The sequence below is a fragment of the Lepidochelys kempii genome, chromosome 12 (assembly GCF_965140265.1).
Source record: "Lepidochelys kempii isolate rLepKem1 chromosome 12, rLepKem1.hap2, whole genome shotgun sequence".
Lineage (NCBI taxonomy): Eukaryota > Metazoa > Chordata > Testudines > Cheloniidae > Lepidochelys > Lepidochelys kempii.
Window position 1 is genome coordinate 40381416 of NC_133267.1, and position 27841 is coordinate 40409256.

At 58.9% G+C, this 27841-nt stretch overlaps 2 protein-coding genes across 6 annotated transcripts; one reads left to right on the plus strand and one right to left on the minus strand.

Annotated features, from left to right (window-relative positions):
• The first annotated feature begins 1133 nt into the window (after positions 1-1133).
• DRC4 (dynein regulatory complex subunit 4) lies at positions 1134-17223 on the plus strand. 5 transcript variants are annotated; one of them, XM_073308291.1, is made up of 11 exons: positions 1134-1219; positions 2696-2788; positions 4158-4355; positions 4687-4893; positions 5953-6007; positions 6817-7022; positions 7434-7601; positions 8061-8147; positions 10016-10225; positions 13323-13388; positions 14026-17223. In XM_073308291.1, exons 1-11 carry the CDS (start codon positions 1217-1219, stop codon positions 14173-14175), a joined length of 1443 nt encoding a protein of 480 aa, XP_073164392.1. In that variant the 5' UTR covers positions 1134-1216; the 3' UTR covers positions 14176-17223. The 5 variants fall into 5 exon arrangements, with proteins under 5 accessions (XP_073164392.1, XP_073164391.1, XP_073164395.1 ...); XM_073308294.1 differs by lacking the exon at positions 1134-1219 and adding an exon at positions 2308-2377; XM_073308290.1 differs by lacking the exon at positions 1134-1219 and having other exon boundaries at positions 2067-2788.
• LOC140896444 (B-cadherin-like) lies at positions 14844-26470 on the minus strand. Its single transcript, XM_073308289.1, is given in 12 exon segments — positions 14844-15066; positions 15700-15835; positions 17528-17670; positions 18865-19038; positions 19966-20151; positions 20869-20997; positions 21944-22119; positions 22892-22940; positions 22942-23049; positions 24052-24201; positions 25019-25162; positions 26273-26470. Coding segments are annotated over 12 exon segments (1527 nt in total). The 5' UTR covers positions 26315-26470; the 3' UTR covers positions 14844-14976.
• Between the last annotated feature and the right edge of the window lie 1371 nt (positions 26471-27841).

Here is a 27841-nt window from a genome sequence, read left to right on the forward strand (position 1 = left end):
CCTGGTCACCCTAGACCTGAAAATCCAACTGTTCCTTCCGCCTCTGACCTTCTCCCCTGCCTTCCCATAGGGCAGAACATCCCTGACCGACAGTGGGGCTGCACAGCTGGGCCTGACTCCAGCTGGCTCTCCCATAGCCCTGGGGTGTCTGAGTAGATGCTCCTTAGTCTTAATACTAAGACTTAATACTAAGTCTAATAAATTGGTTAGTCTCTAAGGTGCCACAAGTCCTCCTTTTCTTTTTGCGAATACAGACTAACACGGCTGTTACTCTGAAACCAGTCTTAATACTGCAGATTTGCTGCTTGGACACCCAGGGAGCAGATCTGGGAACTTGTTATAGGCGTTTCCTGCCCCGGCTATAGCAGAGACTCAGCGAAGCCCCGGTGCCAGGAGTTTGGAGGCCTGTTCCTTCGGCCTGTTCCTAATCCCTACAAAGGAGGAGGGAGTCCCCTCACCCCTCAAAGAGCAGCATGGGTGGGTCTCTGTCCTGCTCCGTGGGGCAGCGGCCTGCAGCTGGCCCGAGCGAAGGAAGCCCTGACCCTCGGCCAAGCTCAGCTAGGCTCCGTGTGGGTCAAGGATGCGATGGCGCCTCTGAGCGCCTCACGGCAGCGTCCGCAGCCCAGGAACGCCGGGGCCCGGCGGCGGCAGTGCCCTGGGCCGAGCCCCGGGGACACCGGGCAAGGCCCCGTCGGGCTCGGCCCGCTCCTGTGGCTGGTGCTTGCGTGTGTCCAGGAGCGCGGCAGCCCGGGGGGGTGAAGCACAAGGACGGAGTCTGGATGCCGGGGGACCCGCTGGCACCAGGCTGAGCCTCAAGTCTGGCCGTCCATCCGCGGGGCCCGGCCCGGGACAGCGGCGCTGCGCCCCCGCCGGCTGGCGCTGGGGACCGGTGGGCCCCGGCCCCGGCCCCGCGCAGTCTCGGGCAGTTCCGACGGCTCGGCCCGCGGACAGGACGGGGCGTGGCTGCGCCCCGCGCCCGGGGTTGCCCGGACCGGACCGGACCGGACCGGGGAGGGGCCCTGCGGCCGCCGGGGCAGCGGGGCCGGGCCGGAGCCGCGCGCGAGCCGCGGGGAGCTTCTGGGGCCGCGCGCCGCCGGCGGTTGCTAGGGCCGGGGGCGCGCGTTGCTATGGCCGGGCCGGATTCTCGCGAGGCTGCCCCGGCGGTTGCCTGGAGACTCGGTGACTCCGCCGAGCCCGAGCCGCGGCTGCAGGAGCCATGGTGGGGGGGCTGGGTTCGAGGGGTCCCCTGGGGGGCGACCGGGGCGCTGGGGGGACCCCCTGGGTTCGAGGGGTCCCCTGGGGGCGACCGGGGCGCTGGGGGGACCCCCTGGGTTCGAGGGGTCCCCTGGGGGCGACCGGGGCGCTGGGGGGACCCCCTGGGTTCGAGGGGTCCCCTGGGGGCGACCGGGGCGCTGGGGTGGATCCCCTGGGTTCGAGGGGTCCCCTGGGGGGCGACCGGGGCGCTGGGGGGACCTCCTGGGTTCGAGGGGTCCCCTGGGGGGCGACCGGGGCGCTGGGTGAATCTCCTGGGTTCGAGGGGTCCCCTGGGGGGCGACCGGGGCGCTGGGGGGATCCCCTGGGTTCGAGGGGTCCCCTGGGGGGCGACCGGGGCGCTGGGGGGACCCCCTGGGTTCGAGGGGTCCCCTGGGGGCGACCGGGGCGCTGGGGTGGATCCCCTGGGTTCGAGGGGTCCCCTGGGGGGCGACCGGGGCGCTGGGGGGACCCCCTGGGTTTGAGGGGTCCCCTGGGGGGCGACCGGGGCGCTGGGGGGACCCCCTGGGTTCGAGGGGTCCCCTGGGGGCGACCGGGGCGCTGGGGTGGATCCCCTGGGTTCGAGGGGTCCCCTGGGGGGCGACCGGGGCGCTGGGGGGACCCCCTGGGTTCGAGGGGTCCCCTGGGGGGCGACCGGGGCGCTGGGGTGGATCCCCTGGGTTCGAGGGGTCCCCTGGGGGCGACCGGGGCGCTGGGGGGGACCCCCTGGGTTCGAGGGGTCCCCTGGGGGGCGACCGGGGCGCTGGGTGAATCTCCTGGGTTCGAGGGGTCCCCTGGGGGGCGACCGGGGCGCTGGGGGGACCCCCTGGGTTCGAGGGATCCCCTGGGGGTGACCGGGACGCTGGGGTGGCTCCCCTGAGTTTGAGGGGTCCCCTGGGGGTGGCTGGGAGGAAAACACTGGGTTCAGGGGTCCCCTGGGAGCCCCTGGTGTGCTGGGGGGCAGCAGCATTTGGGGCAGGGTTTTGGGGCAGGCAGCAGAATTGTCCCGTTTCCTCTGTGCCTGGGGCACTTTGCTCTGGACTGATGGCTGCAGTGGGCTTCCTGGAGCTGCAGCTGGGCTGGTCAATGCCCTGAGCTCTCAGTCGCACAGTCCTTCCGGGTGAAGGTACTGGGTCATTCTGAGACCTTGACTGCACCAGCCCCTGGCACCTGTTGCCTTCCCCTCAAGTGCATGCCCCTAACTCATCACAGGGCTCAGGCTGCTCCAAAATGTGCTCTTAGTTGATTGCTTTGATGTGGAGTTTCTTGTACCTTTACTGACCCTCCAGCCCTCTCAAAGCCGCACCTGTGGCCTGTGGATGATCATACCTTGTGTCATCTCATTGGTCAGAATGACATCCACATCCAGTGGTCCCCAGCAGCCCAGGTCAGTGGCACCTCTGAGCTATGGAAGCCTGTCATGTATATTGTTTTCTTTTCTAAGGCACCCAAAAAGAAAGGTGGCAAAAAAGCCAAGGGGGGCAAAGCTGCAGCGGTGGTGGATGCTATCCCCCCGGAGGACATGAACAAGGATCAGGTGAGAGCTCACAGCATCCCTCCTAGGGCTCTTTGCCCTAGGGCTTCACATGGCCACCAAGCTCCTGGTGAGAGGAGGCTCCCATTTGTAAGGATTATTGGTTGCACGAAGTGCACAAGGTTTGGTTCAACCCATGGAGATGGCAGATGGTGAAGATTAGTAGAAAAGTCAGGGTGGGTTTTCACACCAACTACTGCACCATCCCTTACATGCCTGAACTATTTGCATGGGTGTCACAAGAGCAGGCTCGTTATGGGCTTTGGGGTGTAGTTGGGTTCCCAAAGGGTTTAACCATCTCATCTCTCCCTCTCCAGAGCTTCCATAACCTCCCCGTGTCCCTCATCTAGCCTGCACTCTATTGCCCATGACCAGGATTCTGTGCCCTCCTCTGCACCCTGTTCCACTGTCTAGTAGTTATAAAAGGTTTTCTGTGACACAGTCTAGCATTTCCCTGTCAGTCTGAGCACTATGTCTTGTTCTGTCCTTGTTTCCTATTGGAAACAACCCCCTCCACTCACTCTGATACAGGTGTATAACCCCTTTAGAACTTGAATTGCTGATGGAATCAATGTCTGTTGCTAGGGCATTCATACACCCCATGCCATAAATACACCTTCCTCTTCTTTCCGGGCCCAAGCAAACCATTTCCGCAAGTGGTACTGCGTTCAGATTCAGTTCTATGATTGTTCAGTCTGTGGTTTGATGATCTGCAGTCATGCTATCTGCTGTGCTCTCATCGCATCTTAAGCGAAGCCAGTGCTTGAATGAGAGAATGGACTAGGTGCTGTGCGAAGGGGAGTTAGTGATTCAGCAGGTAGCCCTCTTCCCTTGTATTATTATTTAGTATGGTAATGTCCAAAGTCCCAGTCAGGATCAAGGCCCTGCTTTGCTGGCTGCTATACAATCACATATGAAGACATGATCCCTGACTCAATGTCCCTGTAGTCTAAAAGAGGAGCCTGCAATTCTGAGTCAGAATTGGTTGTTAATGGATGCAGCACTGCTCTTCCAGATGACAAATAGGGTCTGTTCCCTTCCGATCAATAAAGATGCCTTAGCTCCCTTTTCCAGAGGTCAGGGTGTTTGTCCCAGTATCCATATCTTAATGGCTAATTACAGTCTGCCTCCCTAAACAGCCTGTGGTTTCTGTTGGATATGGCATCGTCACTTCCCGTCCTAAACTTTTGTATCCTGTTAAACAGCTGCCATGCTCTACCCAGGGGAGGCTGTTGGGATTGCTGTGGGTAGTTTGGAAAGAGCTTTGGGCCCCCAGAGGGTGACAGGTACTAGAGAGACATAGGTCAGCAATTTTGTGGGAGGAGAATTCCCCCAGCGTTGCTTTCACCAGCTGTGCTTGTTGGCTCTGCAGCTGGAGGAGCACATTGTGCGTCTCCGGGAGGAGCTGGACCGTGAACGGGAGGAGCGCAACTACTTCCAGCTGGAGCGTGACAAGATCCACACCTTCTGGGAGATCACCCGTCGGCAGCTGGATGAGAAGAAGGCAGAGCTGCGCAACAAGGACCGTGAGATGGAGGAGGCCGAGGAGCGGCATCAAGTGGAGATTAAAGTGAGAGGCTAAGGGAAGACGGTTAGTGGACTCCAGCTCTCGTTACTGGTGCCACAGCTCCATGCTTGGCTGTGCCCATAATTAGTAGCACCCGGGTGTTCTTTGAGTGAGCCCTGAGCAGCACGGGATAAAAGGAGGGGACAAAGGTGAGTTGGGCAGGACACTAGCAAGGAGTGTCTCGGGCAGTATTTAAAGTTCAAATGTGTTCTTGCCAGCATCTGCTAATGCCCCTCTTCCCAGGCCCCTGCAGAGGGGTGGGTCCCCACTGCTGGGCTCCCCCTGCTCCCATCCCTGTCTGCGGGCTTTACACCACTGAATTCCTTTCTTCCAGGTTTACAAGCAGAAGGTGAAGCACCTGTTGTATGAGCACCAGAACAACATCACAGAACTGAAGGCAGAGGGCAGCGTGTCCATGAAGCTGGCCCAGAAGGAGCACCGCACCCAGGAGACGGAGCTGCGCAAGGATATGCGCACCTTGAAAGTGGAGCTAAAGGAGCAGGAACTGGCCAACGAGGTGGTAGTGAAAAATCTGCGCATGGTACGTTGCTCTCAGACAGATAATCATGGGGCTGGGGACACCTTAGCTGCAGCCTGGAAGAAGAGAGCAGCAGAGACGACAGCGATTCCGAGGCCTGGGTGGTATTGGCGTGCAATGGAGATGGGAGAGCCCAAGGTTAGCTTGTCAGAGAAGGAGGAAAGAGGGGGCACCTGACTGAGACTTCCAGGCTCTGAAGGGCTGAATGGAGACTGATCAGTCCCTGATCCTTCCGCCATCCCCTTAATGTGAAACTAAGGGGTTATCCAGTGTGGGAGATCTATTTAGAGTCACTGAAGGAAGTCTGTCGTCCTGGGGCTGGGAGTCAGCCAGTAGGTTCAGTGTTGCAGGAGTCAGAATCCAACATGGGGCTGGAGAACCTGATGACCAGTAACTGCATGCGTCACTCTGCAAACTGCAGTAGGATGGATAACCAAACCATGTGCTCCAGGGCATCAGCTGATCCCCATGGGGTCAGGAAGGATTTCTGGCATGGCCAGGTGCATTGTGGGAATTTGTGTCCTCCTCAGATTTTGGTCATTTCCTGGGGCAGGATATTGGGTAATATGGACCAAAGGTCTGATTTGATTTGGCAGATACAGTGCTGTTCCCAGAGCTATGCTGGGTGCTGGTGCACTGACGTGGGGGTTACTGTTGGCAGAGCCAAGCTGGTGTGTGCTGCACAAGGAACCCTGGGGCATGGTGGAGAGGGCGCTGGAATTGGTGTTTGCCAAGCAGAAATGGCCAAAGTCAGTAGGGAAAGAAATGTTCCCGGAGAGCGATACTGTCCATAAGGCAGGGGGTTTGCCCCTCAAACACATCTGCAGGTTCGGTGCATGTCCCAGGTGTCTGAATGTAGCCCATACATCCACGAGCACACTCAGCAGCCTTTGGCAGAGTGGGCATTACTGGCATAGCTGGTCAGCAGCCCTCAAGCCTTTCGGTGATGGCTTCGCACTGCAGCCAGGTGAGCAGATGCCCTTGACTCTGAGCTTGTGCGTAGGGGAGGATTTCTCTCTCTATTTGGCTATCCAGGTCTAATGTGCAGCTTCTCCCTGGCAGAAACAAGAGGAGGAGATCACACGGCTGCGCAGCGACTTTGAGAGACAAGTGAAAGGTCAGTTCCTACTTGGACTCCTGTACGAAACCCAGAGTGAAAGCTCTCTTAGCACTCATCACACTGTGCCTCTGCTGGGCTCCCTCCCCTGGAGCAAAACAGGGCCTAGCTGGCTGAAGGCCATTCTCCTCCTCCTTCCATCTTCTGCCACTTGTGGGCTGTAAGGCTGAGTGGCTTGTTTGAATTCCCAGGAGCAGCTTGTCTGCGCGTCCGCAGAATGGATCAGAGCAGCACCAGCAGCGGGTGCTTTGCTGCCACTCAAGGTTGGACTCGGTCTCACTCTACACTGCCTGTCTCCATGTGGCAGTGCAGCCCTGCTCCCTCGATCTGTGTCGGGGGAAATTGTTTAACACTGTGCTCTGATGGGCACCATAGTGGGCACTAAGCAGTAGTAAGTGCCTTTCACAGACTCTCACTGGCTCTCTGGAGCTGCAGGGCTCTGAGGCTGGAGGAGACTTTACAGGCGCTTAGGTCTTGCACTACTGCCCTCTTTGTTATAGCGTGGTTCGATTTGCATGGGCTGATTACCTGAGTGTTTCTAGTGCTCCCATGCCTGTGGTGTCTGGGCACCGCAGTCAGCCAGGGTTTCTGGGCATTCCCTTCCATGATTCTGCAGTAACTGGTCCCTACACTAATGGGAGCTGATATGGCACCATTAATGGGCACCCTTTCCAAGAGTACCATCCCCATGGCGTGGACTGACCAAGCAGCTTGTCGCAACAGCAAAGGGGTGCTCATGCACTGGGTCCCAGCCTCTCTGACCTGCCCTATGGGTTGGTCACTCAGCCATGCGTGGTGTTTCGCTTCAGAAATTGAGGCCAAATACGACAAGAAGATGCGCGTGCTGCGGGACGAGCTGGATCTGCGGAGGAAAACGGAGATCCACGAGATCGAGGAGAGGAAAAATGGACAGATCAACACACTGATGAAGAACCACGAGAAGGCCTTCAGTGACATCAAGAATTACTACAACGATGTCACCCTCAACAACCTGGCACTCATCAACACTCTCAAGGTAACCGGCACCGGAGTGGGGACACAGCTGGGTTGGAAGCCCAGTGCTGGAGAGGACTGACGCTCTCTTGGAGGTGACAGTTCCTACCTGTTAACTCTACATGCATTTCAGTATTGGCTTCCCACTGAACTCCCTTCCACTGCAGGGGTTTTCCCAGCTGCTTCATCTGCTGTGTGAGCACCAGCCCCGCTAACCCTAAGGAGTGGTGACACTCTTGCACAATTACACTAATGACGATTATGCAGCTGCTTTGTAAACGTCACCATTTTAAGCCATCTGCTGGGAAGCTGCTATGGCAGTGCCATGTGCAGTGCTTGGGGGTCAGGCAGGCCTGGGGTCTCCTGCCACGTTGCCCCATGCTGGCAGCCCTCCTCAGGGCCTCAGTCATTGTGTATCTGTCCCTGAGAACAGGAGCAGATGGAGGAGATGAAGAAGAAGGAGGATCATCTGGAGAAGGAGATGGCGGAAGTGCTGCTTCAGAACAAGAGGCAGACAGAGCCCCTGCAGCGGGCCCGGGAGGAGGTGGCCGAGCTGCAGAAGAAGCTAGCCCACTACGAGAAGGACAAGGAGGCACTGGCTGTGAGTCACCTGTTCGGCTCTTATCTGGTTTAGGTCCCATGTCCTGCAGTGTCTCCCCCTCTCCTTCTCAGAGCACTCCTTGTGCTGTGTCCAGGGTACAGATTAGGCTTGAATAGTGGCCTCTGCTGGTCATCTGGGAACTACACTGACAGGCTCCAAAATGGAATCCCCGTTAGCCATGCTTGGCTTACGCTGGTGTCCTCAGCATAGCATCTGGTGGGGATCCCCGAACTCAGGGGTGCAGAGGACCGCTCTCTAGTGGAGGAAGGGGAATAATAGATTCCTGCCCCCCGGGGCTGACTCCTGAGCCCTACGTATCTTGTTAAGAGAGAGAGGATTCTGTGTGGGTGATGCCCATCTTGGGGAGCAGAGTCTGGTATTCTCCTGTGCTGCCTCTGCCCCACCCCAGGCACCCATAGCGTGCGTCTAATCTCTTTCCCTTTTTCCTCCCCTCTGCAGAACACAAAGGCCCGTTTGAAAGTCACCCAGAAGGAATTAAAAGACCTTCAGTGGGAACATGAAGTGCTGGAGCAGAGGTTCAGCAAGGTGAGAGCCATGGACATGAAGCGAGAGCACCTGGGCATGGGGAGTTCCCGTCCCGTCCCTCCCCAGCCCACTCTGAACAGCTGGGATCCGGGGGTATGAGATGATGTCACAATGGTAATGGTGTAGACGACTGCACGGGCCTCAGCTCAGCCGGGGTTGTCCTGGATTCTGACACCCTCTGGGTTCCCTAGGAGCGGCTGCCTCCTCTGAGCTCTCTCTGCTCTGCCATCTCCTGTACTCAGTAGACCGACCCAGCTTTGTAGTTGACTAAACAATAACATGTGCTCCGCTGGTCCCTTCCTGGCCTGGGGCTGCCTGGCTGCAGCATTAGGCCAGGAGGAAGACAAGAGAGATTGTTGCTGAGAGTCTCCCTGTTACAGTGAGGGAGTGCTGGATACAGCATAGCATCAGATTACCACTGTGGAGTCCCTGCCCTTCCATTGGAACGATCATCCTCGGGCTCTCCTATAACCGCTGGATTTAGGATGATCCCTGTTCTGACCAGGCAGAGTCTGTTACTGGCACGCCACCCTTCAGGGAGCTTGCTTCAGGTTAAGTGCTTGCAGCCTGAGGGTCTTTTCCCCAGCTCACCCAGCTGAGCGGGTTAAGGCAGCATGGAGCTTGTCTGCAGTTCGTGGAGACTCCCCAGCAATATGAATATTGATATGAGACCTCATTAACAAGCTGTCATTGAGGCAGCGGCATATTCAGTGTATTTGGAAATAGGATTTGGAGGATATGTCTTAATTCAGACACACATTAACTAGATAAGAGCCAAGGTTCTCTTAGTTTCTGCTACTAACATCTGCCATTCCTACCCGCTGCAAGGCAAGTGAGTGATCCCTTCAGGCACTTAGCATTGGGGTCACTCTGAGGGCCAGAATAGGGTCCTGGGGTCTCCCAGCCATAGACTTTAAGGCCAGAAGGGACAATTGTGACCATCTAATCTGACCTGCAAAGCCCAGGCCAGAGAACCTTACCCAGTGATTTCTGCATTAAGCCCATAATTGTGGTTTGAGCTATAGTACATCTTTTAGAAATACATCTGTCTTGGTTTAAAGATTCCAAGTGATGGAGAATCCATCATGCCCCGAAGTCAGTTGATCCAATGATTAATTCCCCTCACTGTTAATAAAGGAGGAGACTGTGGCTACCAGAGGATGGTTTCAATCCATCAGCCTCTGGGCCCAGCATGCTGCCATGGCACCACTGTTCCAAGAGCCAGGATTCATGGGTTCTCTTCCCATATCTGCTGTTGATTCAAGGGGTGACCTGGGGCCAGTCTCTCAGTCAGCCCATCTTGAGACTGCTGATAGTAATACCTGCCTCTCAGAGATGACCTGAGGATTGACTAATGTTTACAGAGCACTTGGGCCCCTTTGGATAAGCACAAAACGTAGCAGTTGAGGTGGAAACTAGGTACAGGAACTGGGAGTACAGTGCAGAGGAATGAAAGTGGGCTAAGGGGGAAGACCCCCTTCCTATGGGGAATCCGTCTGGGGCAGGAGCTGTTTGGTGGGGGGAGTTTATGACATTCCTGCCTTTGGCAGGTATACTGTGCTTGTTAAAGTCAGGCCTGTGGGGTGCATGTGCTAAAGGACACACATGCAGTGGTGCTGGCTAGGGAAGAAATGCTCCAGACTCCTCATTCCTCTTGCTTCAGGGGGAGGGATTTCCCCACTGGGAGTCACGTATGTTAACTTCCACTGAAGTTTCCAGTGTTGCCCACTGTCAGGGGCATGCTACCCAACCTGGTGTTCCATTGGTCAGTCCCAGTGTGGCTGTTCCCACAGTGCAGAGCAGGTGGTTTTGAAGGCACAGCATGGAGCTCTCCTTGCTACCTGGGTGTGTGGTTCTCTCCTGAGCAGGTGCAGGCAGAACGAGACGAGCTCTATCAGAAGTTCACCAAAGCTATTAGTGAGGTGCAGCAGAAGACTGGCTTCAAGAACCTGCTCCTGGAGCGCAAGTTGAAGGGCCTCTCCAACATACTGGAGAAGAAGGAGGTGCAGCTTAATGAAATCCTCTCAGCCTCCAATCTTGACCCCAGCGCCCTCACCATGGTCACACGCAAACTGGAGGTACTGTAGCCTGCTTCAGGATCTTGGGGGAGAGATGGGAGCAGAAGAGTCACTTCTTGCTGGGCTTGCCCCCTCCCCACTGCAAGGGTTAGGGCTTGGGATGATAGGGCTGCACAGGGGGGCCGGGCCGGCTCTGTGGCTAAACATGGGCTAAATCCCTGGCCTTTTAACCTCAGCCCCAAAGAGTTGAGTGCAGTCTCTGTAGCTGGAGAGGGATCCTGCTGGAGGCAGCAGGGGGCTACATTCATGGTGCAGTCAGGCTTGGAGAAGGCATCAGAGAATGGTCCCTGTATGACCAGGAGGGAGCCCTCTCCTTCTCCCTGCACCCCCTGAGGAGCGAGGACCAACCTTGTGGGACCCCACACTCTTTGTTACTCCCGCCTGGTGGCTAGCTGAACTTGGTAGTTTTGTCAGAGTTTCTGGTCTGTTAGCACAGCCCCAGAAGGTGCAGAAGGAGAGGCCCAATGGACTGGGAGGACAGAAAGAGTCACCCCTCATCTTGGAAGAATTTCACCTCTAAGATGTGTGTAGAGCTGGGGCCCTGGCATACTTAGGGAAAAGCCCCGACATGGTCCACTGTCCTGCCAGAATCCCTAGGCTACCGCTGTGGTAAGGGGATGGGTTTCAGTGGCCTCCCGTAACTCCCATGAAGGCCATTGTATGGGTAACCCCCTTGGGGCACTAGGATTCTCCTTGCATGAGGGGCAGGCTAAGGTGCAGTAGGTTCAGCGCTGAGTCTCGCTCCCTCAGCTGTGTAAAGGGTGGTTCCAAGTCCCATCCCACAGGAGAATTGTTGTTGGGGCTGCTGATTCCTTTGTGTGCCAGGCTCCGCAAGCCAGGCACTGCTTGTTTGTACTCCGTAAAGGTGAGGGATGGAAGCACACTGAGCAGCAGCCTCACCCAGGCTTCCCCGGCCAGCTCTGCAGAGACAGCCCTCTCCTGGCTGGCACCACCCTCGGCAATCTAAGCAAGCTCTACTCTGGCTCTGCCAACACTTGGAGCTGGAAGGCATGATTCCTAGCTCGAAGTGACATACTCGGGGCGGCCAGCCTCTCCTGCTGCTTGCACCTCTAGAGCGACACTCGGATTTTAGCACGCTAGCTCCATGAGAGTAGCACGGGTATGTCTCCTGGAGCTGGCAATGACACCCTCCAGCTCTAGTGGAGGCGTACCCAGAATGTGCCAGATTTGGAGGGGCTTTGTGGCCATGGGGGCTAGCGGGGACATAATGACCAATGAGAACTAAGATGAATCTCACTAGTCACTCCCCCCCATATCACCTGCTTTCCTTCCTGGCTCTGTGGCTCACAGCAGCCTCTGGGATGTCTGGCATGCTAAAAATACATTGCAGGGAGCTCTTGGGGCGAGGGGAGAAAAGGCTTAGTGATTCCACATTCCAAGCGAGTGGCAGCAGTGACAGGAGAAGCAGCACTTGCTGTCTGCCTTTGTCCCAGCCCAGCTCAAATGGGCTCGGGACTCGGGAGACCTGGGTTCCTGTGTGACCTGGGGCCAGTCACTTCATCCATCCTGTGCTCAGCTTCCAGCACTATAATGGAGATACCATTTCCCTCCCTCCCTGGGGTGTTGTGAGGGTGAACCATTAACAGCCCTGTAGTGCTCAGACACTGGGGATGGAATGTATCCATGTAGGAGCTCCACTGCCTGGCCTGGGGGGAGCAGATCACAAAACACATTCTTCAGAAACCACCAAGGCGACATCTCTCCAGCAGCTGCTGGCGGTGCTGGAGTCTCCGAATTCCTTTGCTCAGCTGCCTTCTGCAGGCGAAGCTCCCGGTCTGTAACTCTGCACTGGCGCCATGTAGCCCAGGCCCTGACGTTTGAGCAGTTACGTGACGGAGTGGCAGAAACGCAGACCTGGCCTTCCCCTCTCGCTAATGTTAGCGGAGCGGGACCGTTGGTACATCTCAGGACCAATTTAAGTAGTGTAGACAAGCTCTTGGAGGCACCGAGCGGCACCCAGGTCCAGAGGGCCCTGGTTGGGTTCTTGGAGCGGAAAGGCCAGGCAGCACATGTGAGGCACAGCCGCCTCGCCTTACCACAACTCCATACCCGCCCAGGGGTTCCTTTCATAATATGACCCAAAACTGGGGGTCCCCTGCATTCCTGGGGCCAGCCCCTGAGCACTGGAAGCTGCCATAGTGGCCCCTGGCACAAGAGTCAGAGTGCAACTGGAGCCTTTTCCAGCGAGAGGCTGGTGCAGTGGAAGTTCCAGGTGGGGGCATGTTGTTCGTTTGCTGCCCTCTGCAGAGCACAGGCTGCTGGAAAGTCAGGCACCTCATGCTTAGTAGACACATTTGTAGCCCTCACACATCCCACAGTCTCTGCAGCAAACCAGCCGCTTAACCAAAGGGAGAACACATTCCTGAATCCCAGAATGTCTGACCAGGTGTAGCAGTTTGACAGAGGGCTCAGCCAGCCCTCACAGAGAGAGGGCCCACTCAGCCACCAGGGCCCTGGATTTCCTCTGGTCTCCGCTTTCCCCAACTGCAGAGAGAGCCTGGGGCCTGTGCTCAGCTGGCTGTCAACGGGCACTGGGCACCCAGCAGGGCTGGATTCAGACCCTGTGGTTGTGAGGCAGGAGGGTGGGATCAGGGGTGGGGACTGCTTGTCGTGGAAGGTTTCAAAGCACTCTGAATGCCTCCCTGGGGACTAAGGTCGCATTCCATTGAGTGGCCTGAGGATTTCCTCTGTCATATCTTTGGCTTGGTGATGGGAGGAAACCAGGCTGGAGTGGGATGAAGTGGGCTGTGAGCTCTCTGAGTGCAGTGCAGGGTCATGGGCTTCTCCGCAGTGTTCGTTACCGAAGGGAGCACAGGCCATGTCTAACCCACCAGATGCAACATAAACTGGCGGGCATCTCAGTCCCTGGGCCAGTTACACTGAGCAGGGTTCTGGGGTTACGTTCCAGTCCCCCCCACAGACTAGCCCCAGCCAGCAGACACCACCTCCTCTGGCAGCACCGTGGGAACCTTGCCAAGCCAATCTCTGCAGCTTTCCCATGGCACCACGCTGAGCTGGGCTCTGGTCCACGCCCAGGGGACCCCACCAGTAACAAGGCTCTGATCTCCCTTCCCAGGACGTGCTGGATTCCAAGAACAACACCATCAAGGATCTCCAGTACGAACTGGCCCGAGTCTGCAAGGTGAGGAGAGGGGACCCTGCTTCTGTCCTGCCCCAGTGGAACCAGGCAGGGTCAGCGCTGGGACATGCCACATAGTTACTGTGCTCTGCAGGGAGAGTCCTCCTGTGCAAAACCTAATGGGGATCAAGCTCCAGGGCCTGCTGGGAGGAGCAGGGCACTGCTCTTACATGGCTCTGTTAGACATAATCTCTCCTGAAGGAGAGGAGGCAGTGGAAGGGCTGTTCCTGCACACGTGTGCACAGATAGACACAGCCATTGCCCAGCACTTCCCTTGTTGTGTCAGGCCTTTAATCCTCTTGATTATGTGGCAAAGCTAGAAAAAGCTGGCCGGACAGCTCAGCCCTCTGGCACGTTGGCATCTCCTATTGTGTGTGCAGCCCTCGCTGCTAGGCAGCTAACTTGCTGGCGGGAGGGAATTAGACACATGGTGCTGGTTCTCTCTCTGGGGGGTTTCCTAGGAACCCCCAGTACCCAGATTGGCTTCGGGGCCGAGTTCTGGTTTCCCTAGTTATAATGACAGCCCCCCTTTGCCCCTGCCGGGCACCACAGGGGATGGTGCAGGAGTGGGTGGTCTGTGCAGGTAGGAGCTAGCTAGTGAAGAGCTGTGTATGGGACTCACACTCTGCTTCGCTTTCAGGCACACAACGACTTGCTGCGCACCTATGAGGCCAAGCTCACAGCCTTCGGGATCCCCCTGGACAACATGGGCTTCAAACCACTGGAGACCACAGTGATGGGACAGCTGCTGGGGCAGGGCCCAGCCGGACTCGTTGCTACCCCCACCTAACACTGCTGGGCACGTGCTTGTCCATCCCCTCTCAGGTTACACTAAATATTGTCAGCAGCCTCACCAGGTGCTCCTGTCCCAGCACCGCAGGGAGTGGGCTGGGCTGTCCCAGGCAGAGAGCAGGGCTGTTTGGTGGCTCTGCCTCATTAAACAGACCCCAGAAAGGTTTTTAAGCAAGCTCCAAAGAAACCGTTTTTTGCTTCCCAGGGCAGGGCCGGGCCTCAGCGTGGAAGGAGACCTCTCACAGCCCAGTGTTCCCTTGCCTAGAGAACGTGCCAGCCAGAGCCAGCTGGTAGCTGGCCCCTGGATACCGCAGCACTATAAGCAGAGGAGTGTCACCACTCCAGACCCACACCCATGGCATCCACATGCAGCCTGTTCTCAGCCAGACCTGCACCCATAGGCCTCCCAGCTGGGCAGGGACTGGAACCCAGAGGCCTGCATGGGTCTCCTCCATATGCCAACAGCTCTCGGCCTCAGGAAGAGGGATGAGCCCTGCTGGCTCTGGAGGGACTGCACTCACCAGCAGGGAGAACTGGGCCCCTGAGCAGCAGAGCCACGCTGCCCTTCCTAGAGCAGAGCTATCCATCTCCATGGCTGTTTTACCACTCGGATCCACAGAGCTCGCTAACGAGCGGCTAAGTACATCAGGCTAAGGCAAGTGCTGCTGCAAGAACCCTTTAATAGCACAGCCCATCCTGAGCCCTCCCTCGCGTCACTTCCTCCAGCCCGTCTCTGGAGCCAAGGCCAGGCCGGCAGGGGGTAGTCCCTGTGCCATGCCGACCTGCTCTCCCTTGTGCTCTAGCTCCCCTTGTAGGTGGTATAGGAGAAGGGACTGATCAGCAGAGGGATGTGCAGCTTCCGGGTTTGCTCTGTGACTGTGAAGACAACCTGGCAGAGACAAGGGAGAAGCCGGTTACGTGTGTGACAAAGCATGTGCTGGCTGGGGAGAGCCTCAGCCCCACAGCAGTTTGATCTGTCTGCAGACGGTCCCTAAGGCAATGTCGGAGCAGCGCCAGGGCGGGAGGAAATGCAACCCTTTCCCGTTGACACTGAGCAGCTCCAGGGCTGCTGCGGTTTGCTGGGGACAGAGCTGCAGATCAGCCATGTAAAGTGCATCTGTGCTGCACTGAGGCCTAGTCACTCTGAGATGGCAAAGGCCATGGCTGGGGAGCAGGGAGATGGGGCCAGAGTCTGCTCCTGTACGCTGCTGTCAGACTGGAGCTGCTGCCCTGCTCCGCCCCAAGGCAGAGTTTACGGTGGAGTATCAACGAATGTGAGCCTTGGGCTCCAGTGCATTTGTAGCGTCTGTGGTAACTTCCCCTGACTTAGCAGAAGATTCTGGAGAGGCAGTCACAGAGCAACCCACGTCCTGGGCTTCAGACACTCCCTGTGCTCACTGCCCCCTGGGTCTTATGTGCTAGCAGACAGGGCTTTGTAGACAGGGCTGATTCTCCTCGCTCCTGCTTTAACCCAGGTGAGAGAGGAATTGGGCCCAGGCATGCTCCCGGTTAGTAGATTTACCTCCACACAGGGGTAGAAGCTAGTGTACCCCAGCCGCTGCCAGTAAGCCCCAGTGTCGAAGTGCAGCTTGTATGTGCCAGCCTTCACCTGCTCAGGAGCCGGGAAGAGCAGGCAGCACCCATCCACGTTGGTAGGGCTGAAATCAAAACAAGTGTATCAAACTGAAGCTGTCCGTGGCTCCCTCCTTAGTCCCCTGGAGCCTCCCTGCTGGGAGCCAGGCGCAGCTGTTGGGATGACGTGCTCCCCGCATGGTCCTCATGAGCAGAGCAGGAAGCAGAAGGCACAGCAAGGAGAGGCGTGACAGCAGGGGAGAGCGCCTGGGGATGGGGCAGGCAGGGAGGTCCTTCCAGACGGCAGAAGCTGCCCCCAGGGACTCCAGGAGACGGTTTTTGGCCAGCATCACCTCATGCTGCGTGCACATCACCACCCTGGGAGTTGATGGGGAGATTGAACTGTTCTGGGTCACGTCAGAGCGTAGGATCTGTCCTCTGCAGTCTGGCCTGCACCCCAGGAAGGCTGAGCCAGAGCGGATGGCAGTGCCCCACTGGAGTGCATCCCCATGATGCCAGGTGAGTGCGGAGTGGGGGCCCAGCGGAGCAGTGAGGCAGCTGCCAGGCCAGAGACCAGAAGGGAGTAATCCCCCCCACCCCACAACCAGAGGGGAAGAGACTCCCAAACCCAAGGAAGGGAGCACCAGGGGAAATGGCTATGCATTGGCTGGGTCTGTGCCAGTACGCTGGCTGGCGGGGGGAGATGGAACTTGTGCCTGCTGCAGGCCCCAGCCCACTCTGCCAGAACCCATCCCGCAGCCTGCACCCCCCGGGGCCACCTTCTCCCTGGTGGCTGGGCTGGGCAGGTGCAGCCTGATGGACGGGGGGGCGCGGGGAGGGGGGTTGAAGGGCTCAGGTAACTGTTCTGTTGTGGGCTGGGATCAGACTCAGGTGTGAGGTAGGGGAGGGAAGCCTGAGGAAGTGGAAAAACGCTTTCCTGTCCTGCCCCCAAGCTTTAGCTCAGCCACCACCCCCCGACCCCCAGGTCTTTGCACTTAGGGGGGTTGTGGGGTGGTGTGACGAAGCGGGACGGTTCTTAATGTTTCCTCTGAATAGTGTGGGGGTGCCTCAGTTTCCCCTAGGCAGTTCTTAAGTATCTAGGTGGTGGGGTAAGGGTGTATGATCATTGCAGAGCCCTAGAGGGCAGGTGGGTGCAGGGGTCTGGACACAGAGAATGGCCAAAACCCTGTTTCCTGGCAACTGATGGACTGGGCCCTTCCCCCTGCAAGGTGAGAGGTAAAGGTTGGAGAACAAAGGAATCCGGTGACCTCCTGGCCCTGGAAAGGAACAAAGCCCAGAGGAGGAGGGGCTGGAGGGAGTTTCAGTTTGGGGCTGGTTGGAGACATGGAGTGAAGGTTGTCTGGTTGTCTGGCTCACTGCCCCCCAAAATGGACCCAGCTGAGGGGTCCTGTTCTCTGCACCTGCAAGCTCTGTGTTAGACCATGTTCCTGTCGTCTAATAAACCTCTGTTTTCCTGGCTGGCTGAGAGTCCTGTCTGACTGCGAAGTTGGGGGGCAGGACCCTCTGGCTTCCCCAGGACTCCGCCTGAGCGGACACGCTGTGGGAAGCGCATGGAGGGGCAGAGGATGCTGAATGCTCCAAGGTCAGGCCCAGGAAGGTGGAAGCTGGGTGCCCTGCAGACAGGCTGCTCCCAGAGAGGAGACTTCCCCAGAGTCCTGCCTGGCTTCATGGGGAGCCCTTCCAGAGCATCGCCCAGGGACTCCGTGACAGGTGGCCTTTCCCTTCCAGGGGCAGCCCATCTGCCTCCCCGCACCTACCTCGTCATCAGCTCCCTCCATTGCAGCCCGGGGCCTTGGAGCCAGGACAGGTGGGTTGCCAGGCCTGTTGCGGGCTGGCCCGTCAGAGTGTTCAACACGTGGATGGTCAGGGAGGTGCTAGGGGCCTCGGGCACGTTTCTGGCCTGGGACACAAGTTAATGAGCAAAGCGGGGCCCCTCAGGCCGGGCCCCCGAAGCACCGCAGCCACTCCCCCGCCCCACGGGGCGCACACTGGGGCGTGCAGCAGGGGAACAGCGTCTCTCTTGGCGCGCGCCGGTAAACGGGGAGGGATCGGAGAGCGGAGCACAGGGCACCCGAGCCTGCTCTACACTCCATCGCGATGGTGCTCCAGGCTGGGAAACTCCACCCGCCCTGCGCACTCTGGCTCTGCTGACCGGACCCCCTCACCCTCTGTACAGGCAGGGAGGGCAGTGGGACAATGCCTCCATCCGCCCAGCTGCCATCGCTCGGGGCGTGGAAATCCGAGTCTGACCCTGATGGAAACCCCCTGTAGCAGTGTAGGGGGGGTGCGGCGGGGCCCCAGCGCACGCTCAGGCCGATGGGGGGGGGAGGTGGGGCCCCCGGCTCACGCTCAGGCCGATGGGGGAGGGGTGAGGCAGGCCCCCGGCTCACGCTCAGGCCGATGGGGGGGGAGGTGGGGCCCCCGGCGCACGCTCAGGCCGATGGGGGGGGGAGGGGGAGGCGGGGCCCAACCCTGATTTCTGAAGCCCGCACAGCAGAACCGCTGCCCCCAGCAGTTGTCTAACCTCATGAACGTGGGGCATCGCCCCAGCAGCTCTGACGTGGATCGGGGCAGAGCAGAGCATTGGCCATTTGCCCCACTCCACCCTCCAGTCCCCTCCCTGTGGTACCATTCCCTGTAGCATATTACCAGGGCTTAGCACTGGGAGCCAGGCCCCGGCTCTGCTTGCTGAGCGAGCGAGGCCAGTGAGTAACCTTGGGGCCTCGGCGAGGAGCAGGGCCTGGGGAGGGACTCGGGACTGCAATAGGGGTGTGCCAGCAGGAACTACCCCACGCCCTGCCAGCTCAGCTGGGAGTCACTGTGAGCTGGTTGCAGTCCCACAGCAGGGGCAGGATCCCACGCCACGGGCAGCCTGCACTGCCAAGAGGCATCCTGCTCACACCCTGGTCTGGGGCACTGTGGCACGGAGCTCCCTGGGCATCGGGGCATCCCCCTTTACCACAGCCCTGCCTGGGTGCTCCACGGGCTCCCCTCCGAAGTCTAACTCTAGCTCCTCGCTCGCCCGTCAGCCATTCCCACAACAAGCGGGACCAGGGTCCCTAAGCAGTGTTCTGTGCCCAGTTCCCAGTGCAACCTCTCCTGCTGGCCTCAGGCTTTTGATAGGTGGATCGAAGACTGAGGCTTCGTTCACATCCTCAACGTTCACAGTAACGGTGGCTGTGGAAGTTGGGAGAGACACGGAGAAGGGAATGTTGTTCACTGCGATAACGTTGAGGATGAACTGTCTTTGCACCTCAAAATCCAGGCCCTGGAAAGGAGGCAAAGGAAGGAGTCAGCTTTCCAGGAGAGACAAAATATAAACCCTGCTAACGCCAGGGAGAATTCCCAGAGAGGAGGGAGCAGGGCTGTGAACGGCTGGGAGGCTATTCATCCTGCCCTTGGAGAGAGGACACACGTTAACCCGGTGGCAGAGGAACTCCGCCCATCACCAGGCTCGCTTCAGGAAGGTCCCTTGAGCGCGCTGTCCCCTTCCCCGGGTGCCTTCCATCCAAGACCCCCCCAGTGCTCCACCAGCATGGGCCCCTCTCCGGGAGGGAGAACCATCCCCACCGCACTGCCGGGGATAAGGAAGCACTGAAGTTCTGTGACAGGATTGCTCAACTCTCAGTCCCCTGGTCTAATCCGTTGGCCGTGCTCCCTCCCCACTCTTCGGTGCAGTCCCACAGGGCCCGTGGGAGGTAGCACACCGAGCTCTGACCCTCATGGGCAGGCCCACAGCCCCTAACCAGATCCAGAGGGGAGAGGGAGAAATTTTGGGAACCTAAAGCCCCGAGTCCGTCCTACCAGACGGACTCTCCCCCCTGCCCTCCCTGAGCAGTGCTGGGAAGAGATTCAGAAGAGTAAGTCTCAGTAGAGTTGGTTCTGGGGTGGCTGAGGGAAAGCCCCTGTGCCCCCAGACAGAGCTGTACCTTCCCGGGGAAGGACTCGCACGCAGCAGGGCTCTGGGGACTAGGACTGGGAGCTCCCCAGGGCACCCTCTGCTGGGGATCGTGCTCCTGCAGCCTGAGAGCAGTGGTGGGCTGAGCCGGGCCGGTTTACATTCCTGGGGTGAATGCGGGTGCATGCAGGAGGGGGAAGCGGTGCAGCTGAGGACCCCAGGAGCCGTCCCCCTGGACCGTAGCATTTTCAAAGTCACGTCAAGGTGAGGCGTGAGAGCTGGGTGGGCACAACTCACCTGGGAAGTTTTCAGGAGCCCGTTGTTGTTGTTGGGATCCGTGGTTATGGTGAAAAAGCCCCCTTCGTTCCCTCTCTCAATCTTGTACTTCGCCCGCCAGGCCGGAGAGCCCTGCTTGTCCCTGTCCGACACACTCAGCCTGGCAACCAGCACCCCCACTTCGTTCTCGGGCACCGTGGCTTGGTACTGCAATGGAAGGGACAGGCTGGACTGTAGGGCGCCGCTCTGACTGGCCGCAACCCTCCACACAGGGGCACAGTGCAGCTGCTTCAGCTGCTGGGCTCCAAAGGGAGCCGCAGCTGGAGCTCCTGGGCCAGAATCACGGCACCTATTTCCAGGGAGCGCTGGTGGACCCAGAGCTGCTACACTCTCCTCAAGGGGCCCCATACATTGGGGGCGGGGGATGGAAAGTTGCACTGAGTGTTCCAGCGACAGAAGACATCTGTCCCTGCAGCTGCTATTCCATAACTACACACCCAGGGCCAGGATCCACAGCTAGGGGAAATCAGCAATTTCCACCGGCTTCAATGTAGCTATGCCGAGCTAGGGTCTGGCTCTCAGCACTCAGGTACGAACACACACAGCAAGCAGGTCCCCAGCTCCCGCAATGGCTAGCGGTACTTCCGTGAGGTTGCTGTGACGTTTACCTTTCACTCGTGTTCCTAAAGGGAGCAAGTTCAGGCAACTTCCAGTTAGAGGCAAATGTTTTTGGCACAGAAGAATTTGATTCTCTAACCCCATGGAATAGTTCTGCCCCTTTGATTCTTCACCACATCTGAGGTTTAGTAACTTGACAGTTTTCTCAGGCATCTAATTCACTCTTTGCGCAGCTGTAGCTAATCAACTCCTCTGTGTTGGGAGTGGAGCTCCTGACCCGGGTAGTGCGAACAGAGGTTACGTTACCGTGAGTGGGTCGAACACTGGAGCATTGTCGTTGGTGTCTGTGACCTCAATCATTGCTGTGGCTGTGGTAGTAAATCCTTCGCCTCTTAAGTCGGCAGCCTGGACAATCAGCGTGTAGTTGGGGGTCACCTGCAAGCCACAAAAGCCACTTTGGGGTTAGCACCTGGAGGACACGTCAGCCTGCTGCCATACTGGCTGGGAATGGGCTTTGCCAGGCCTGGCCTCTCTGCCTCTTGGGGGAACTTGTTAGGATTAGTTTCCTTGCGGTCAGAGCAGCCAGCAGGCGAGACAGGAGGTGTGAGCGCCTGAACTCAGCTAGCAAGCGACACCACTCCTCTGGCTGCGGGTGCCCGCTCGGGGGAGTTTCATCCACTGAAACCCGGCAGTAACAGGTAAGGAAATCTGCTTCACAATTCAGCAGGCAAGCTGTCATTGTCCCCTCTACTGAAAATGAATATTTCACATTGGTAGCCTAGAGCATTTTAACCATTCACTTTTCTTTTCAGTATCTACAGTGAACAGCTTGGGGGTTTTCTGCACATCTATCTGGGCTTGGACAATTAATCAATGACGTCAGTTTCACTTTGTATTTGTTAGAAAGTGGGTTTCCCTTGATCAGTAGAGTTCCCAGGGCAACCCCTCCTGCTGGGTGCAGGCTCAGCAAAACCATGTTTCGACAAAACCCAACGTGGGGCTGAGATTTGATGCATTTAAATTAGCTGAATTAACCAAACGCGGCCAAACTATCGGGCCTCCCATGGGGGGTCAGTTTCTAGCACTGCAGAGGTGCCCGTTGAACCCCGCACTGCCTCCCTGCCAAGCACAATTCACTCAGGCCGAGAGCTGGCCGGGCAGGGAAGGTCTAATATGGCACAAGAACCCAGGAGAAATGGAGACAGCAGAAGTTCGACAAAGACATCCCGCAGCGTGACACGGATTGCGCCGGACACCCGCCACTGTCTATGCGTCTCGATGCGGAGCTCGCACTTCAGAGCCTGGGGCCGTCCATCCTCTCTGTGCAAACATAACTATGCCGAGCTAGGATCTGACTCCGACCCAACGCTGCAGCACTCACCTCTCTGTCCAGCCCAGCTGCAATCACACTGATGATGCCATTCTCAAAGTTGATGGTGAACATCTGGTGGTCGGGTTTTTCAGGTATCTGCTGCAGGATGGAGTAAGCAATGACCCCATTGTAGGAGTTTACACTGTCGTCTGCATCTGTGGCTGTCACTTGCATCACGGAGGAACCTGGGCACGAGTTTAGAGCAACACTAATTTTCTCGTTCTAGGATAAAATGAGGCGGGAGACAATTCTCCAGAACGCACTGCCGGGACCAATCCCGCCCTGGCCCGCCAAGGGGAACGGGGGAAGGTGACTAGATCAACCACCAGGCATTTCCCATCCCTAATGTCTGCCGATTCCTCTCTGCAGTCACCAAAAAAAGGGAATAAGATTGTAAGTGCCTCGGGGCAGGGGCCGGCTGAGTCGTCGGCCCAGAGCCATCGATCTCACTGGGGCGATAGAAAGACTGGAGCCCTAGGAGCATCTCACAGGTAAACAGACGGCACAGTTTAGAGCCACATTTACTGATACCAAATTAGCTCCCCTGTTCCCTTCCAGTTCTCACACCGCCCCCATCAGCGCACCGAGCGCCTGCTCCCTGCCAGCCCCAGAGCCTTCTGCGAAGGTAACTGGTCCCCTCCGCGGGTTCTGTAGCGAGGCAGGTGGTCAACCCCAGGATGCTGACTCTCCTGCAGGATCGGGGGAAGGAACTGCTGGGTTGGAAGGGGAGGGAGAGCCTGCTCCAAGCCCAGCCACCCGCACTCTGGACAAGGTGCGTCTGCTCAGTGGGCAGATTTTAGCCCCTTTGGGTTATTCTGGGATTTAAATTCTTCAAAGCAAAATTAACCCAACACTAAAACAGCCCCTGTCTCTCTCTCTCCTTGGAGGGAACCCTCCAAAGCCACATCTCATGACCGGTGTGTCTCAGCCCCCAAGTTGGGGGCTCTGCTCACATACCTGGCTTGGCTCCTTCTTCTATGAAGCCTGTGAAGACACTCTGGGTGAACTTGGGGTTTGTTGTCATTCTGGTCACTCACAGTGATGATGAACTCCATGGGGTCCTCCACGGGGTCCTCCACAGGCTTCCCATTCGCAGACACAGCGTGGGAAAAGAGCTGCAAAGCCAGCACGGGGTGTAAGGCACCATTCAAGCCACCCCGTGAGGCCACGAGCAGCCAGCAGCGCCCGCCAAACCCAGCCATGACTCTGAAAGCAGCGGCCATGCTTGGCTCGTGCATGGCGTTCCATGTGTCCCTGCAGAACGGGAGCCCGAGCCTGGCTGGCTTTGCCAGAAGGGACTTGCCTTCGATTCCCCAACTCCAGCTGCTGGCTGACCATCCCCACCAGGGTCTTGAGTTCACATGCAGGCCACACGGAACAGGTCCAGCATGGGGGAATTCTGCCCAGCTCAGCCTAAGCCAAGGGTTCGGACAGCAGCCTTTAAAGGGCCCATCCAGCTCCCCTCCACACTCGGAGGATAATCACTGGCTGCCTATAGACAGTGAGGTCCTGTTACCCAGGGAGGGGCCAGTCTGGGCTGTCCCGACCCGTGTGGATTTATGGTTTCTCCTCCCTGCTGGGCCAAACCCCGACATCGGTAATGGACACGGAGCCACTGGCCAGCCCTGCTCTGCCCAGCAGAGACCCACGGGCCTGTGACGAAGCGTCCAGCCAAGCTTTCGGAGACAGGAGGTGCACGCTGAGTGCGTCTCCAAGCAGCAGGGGCCCTGCTGAGGCAATGAGCCGGTGCTAGGCTGTCAGCGCGCTCCAGGCCCGATTCTCACCGGTGCTGGGCCCCCTCAGCAGCACTCAGCACCTCGGGGAAAGAACCGGGCCTCAGGGCCAAGTGCTGATGTGGCCAAGTGACCAGGGCCGGGCACAGATCAGGAGGCAGTGCCCAGCTGGGGTCAGCACCTCCTCTCTGGCTTTACTCTGCCAGGCCTCGGGGAAGAGACTGTGACGGGGGAGGAGAGGGCAGCTGCCCTTTGGACCATGCGGTACAAGAAACGGAGTGAGACCCAGTTCATTGGAGCCTCGGGCCCTGTCCCAGCCGCCTCCAAGCTCCATCAGCCCCTGAGAACATGCCCCTTCTCCATCCTTGGCACCCAGGGACTCACCATGTAGTTGCTGATGTCTTCTCTGTCCAGCGGCTTCGTCACCTTTAGCCGCCCCGTCTCCCTTTCAATGATGAAGACGCCCTCAGGGGGCTCGTCTGCGCCCTGCCCCGTGATGCTGTAGAAAACCTTGGTGGGGATGTTGGATTTGATCTGGTGCCAGAGAACGGGGCGGGTCAGCCGGGGGATTCTGAGCACCGGAGCCACCCCAGCCTGTGCTCCCCTCCCCGTCTGTCAAGGACCTGCAAGGAACTGCTCCCATCCAGGCTACTCCCCACTTGCCTCACTTCCCCCCAAGTCCCTCCCCTCTCAAACCCTTCTGCCCCTTGTAGATTCCTGGACACTGCCCCTTTTTCACCAAGCAGCACCAGCATCTTGGGGGACGCCCATAGCAGCCCTGCTGCCTCTGCTGGGATCTCTCACCTTTGGCTGAGTTGGGACCACCAAAAGCCACTATTGTACATGGGGCCTGAGCCACACGGGTGGGGGGCAGTAAGGGCTGGTGGGGGATAAATAGAAGGTTAAGAAAGGGGCAGGGTCTGAAAAGGGATGTACTGGAGCATAGAAGAGGAGAAATGACACTTACCACCCCAAACATCAATGAGGCCCTACCCAGTTGCCCCAGAGGAAGCCCTCCCCCAGTTAGGGTGAGGCAGGTCAGCAAGTTAACGTGGGGAGAGGACGCTCGCCTTGCGGCCACCCTGAAGGAGAACCAGGGCATCTTACATCAGAGCTGTCAAATGGGCAGACGCCTTTGCCATCAGCACACAATTCTGCTAAAGGTGCTGTTTATAATACACGCAAATTATGTTATATTATGCAAATTAGCACACTAGTGATTTGCATAACACATTATACATGGAGCTGCACTCAACTTGGCAGTATAAATTCCCCACAGCTCCCCATACACACCTTGGCAGGCAGCTAGTGCTGGGCCACCACCCACCACACTGCCAAAGGCCTCCCATACCTGAGCCAGCAGCTTGGGGAAGGGCCCCCTCTCATTCTCAGGGCAGTTGATTGGAGGGATGACCCAGTCCCTCTTCTGCCTCTTCCGGCCAGGGCTGGCCTTTGGGACCGTCAGCCCATCTGCCTGAAGGCAGGGGAGGAAGTCCTGCAGGGGCAGAGACAGCTGCTAGGCAGGGAACTGGGGAGGCGCCAGGAACCCCAAACAGCCAAAGGAGGAGGTGTGTTTTGCCTGGGAAGTGGTGCTGTCCCACTGCCTGTTGCTAGGTGTCTGGAGGGGTTGCAGGGTTTTCACTGCTGATCCCGACCAGGGATCCTGGGACTGGATGTGGAAATGCCCCATCAGGGCTGCTGGAGCCAGTGCAGGGCTCTAGCCTGGGCATCCCGCTGCTGGGGCCAGCCTGAGTGTGTGGGAGACTCTGGTTAGTGTCCCTGGGGCTGCTCTGCAGGGCCGGGAGCAGCAGGCTCCCTGCGGGGCTCCCACCAGTCTACGCTCCCTTGGCGGCTGCTCTCTCCTTCGCAGCTCCTGGAAACTGGCCGGAAAGCCCAGGTGCTGCCTTCGATGAGAGGGGGCTCAGAGCCCTGTCCTGGAACCAGATGCCCCAGCATACCACAGGAGCCAAGGCTGGGCACGCACTGAGGCCAGGGCAACGTCCAGCCCCCGGCACAGGCCGCTCCGGAGCAGGGCTGGAGTTGCCAGCAGCAGCCTGTTCAGTGCAGGTTCCCAACACCCCCCCGTGGTCGTCCACGGCCCACAACCATGGGCAGCAGCACCCAGCCCACCACAACGGCACCCAGGGGCCAGGACAGGCCTCTTCCAAAGCAGCTGACCCTAGGTACAATGCTCCCTCCCCTTCCAGGACAGGTGGGGCTCAGGAAGGGCATGGGCAGCTTCTCTGAGAGCAGGCTGCAGCCGTCGGGCAGCCATGGGCAGAGGGACGGACCCCCCTGGGCTGTGCCACCTTCCCTTGATCCCACGCCCTGCCCCCTGCCCTGCCAATGTCTGCTCCCCTTCCCCATCCCCCACCAACAAACCCACCCCATCCCATGCCCCCCCCAGGGCCCGCAGGCTCTTCGCACCTCCCAGATCTGCCTGCCCCGCCAGGCCCTGTGCTCCCCCTGCCCGCCCCGGGACCCACGCACTCCCGCTGGAGTCTGGACACTGCCCGCTCTGCCATCCGCACTCCCCTTCCCCCCGCCCCGCTCGCTGTGTTGGACCCTCCCCGCCCCCAGTCCCTGGGGGCGAGGGATCCCCTACCTGCGTGAGGAGGAAGAGGAGGCTGAGAGTGGAGCAGTGCATGGTTCTGGCTGTCTGCTGGCCCAGTGAGAGCCTCCCTCTGGCTGGCTGGCTGGGCCCTGGGGTGGCTTCCCCATGCCCCCACCCGGACCTTCAGCAGGGGCAAAGTCTGCGTGGTGAGCTGGATTTCGGGAAGAGTTTGTGCTGCAGGCTCCAGCAGGCCTCTGGGGCAGCCTCGTCCTGCCCAACCCAGCCGTCCCCCCGCCCCCGTACCTCCATCTCCTCTGCCCAGCCCAGGGGAATGCCCCCGATTCCCCTCCCCACCCTGTACCTCCATCCCCTCTGCCCAGCCCAGGGGAATCCCCCACCCATACATCCATCCCCTCTGCCCAGCCCAGGGGAATGGCCCCATCCCCGCCTCCCCACACACAGACCCACGCTTGGGGGAACAGCCTCAGCCTGGCCTGGAGCAAGAGCTGGGAGGGAGCAGGGTGGCAGCCCAAGTTAATTATTATCCGGCATGTTTATTGCGGCGGGCGCCCAGGGCTGTTGTGCGAGGTGCTGCAGACGCAGTCCCCAGGCCCTGCCCTGAGGTTTCCAAGCGACACTGGCCAGACACAGGGTGGGGGAAGGGGTACAGTCCGCTGGCAGGGTGACCCACGCGATGGGGCACGAGCCCGCTCGAGGGTGGCTTTGCCTAGGAGGGGCAAGGCTGGAGCACGCAGCTGATCAGCCCAGGGCAGAGTCTGCTCACAGCTGCAGACCCCTGGGAGGAGCAGTGGGAGCTGCCCGGGGTTCTCTGCTCGGTGTCCCCCTCTGGATCCTGCTTTTGGAGCTCTGAGCCTCACTCCTGACCCTCCCATTCATCAGTTGGCCCCAGTCCTTATTTCAATCCCGGGTCCAGTAGCTCCTCCCCTAGGCTGGGGGAGGGCAGCACCCCCTTCCCCTCCCCTGCCTCCTGGACTTCCATAGGTGCAGCAAGTGCTCCAAGGTCCCTGCTCTGGCCAATCCTGCCCCTGCTCCAGGCTCTGGCTGGCTCCTCCCTGCAGCTTTCCCCCAAGGTGATGAGGAAGGCCCCCCCTTGGTCCTAGTGCCCAGAGGATGAGGGGTGGCCCCCACCCCAGAGGAGTGGCTGGCATGTTACTGGGCCTGTTTGCCAAATGCTGGGGCCCTGTGGCGCCCTGTTCATTTCACTGCACTTGAGGGGGCCCAGGCCCTGTCACCCCTCGTGTCAACAGCTCTTCCCGGCACACGTGTGGGGGGGCTGCGTTTCTCAGCGGGGCACTTGGCAAGGCAGCTGTGTTTTGCAGTGGGGCACGTGGGGGGGCTGCATTTCTCAGTGGGGCACGTGGGGGGGTTACGTTTCTCAGCGGGGCACGGGGGGGGTTACATTTCTCAGTCGGGCACGGGGGGGGTTACGTTTCTCAGCGGGGCACGGGGGGGTTACGTTTCTCAGTCGGGCACGGGGGGGCTGCGTTTCTCAGCGGGGCACGTGGGGGGGTTACGTTTCTCAGTCGGGCAAGGGGGGGCTGCGTTTCTCAGCGGGGCACCCTCAGGGTGCCCGCACACACACCCACTGCAGGGGCTGCC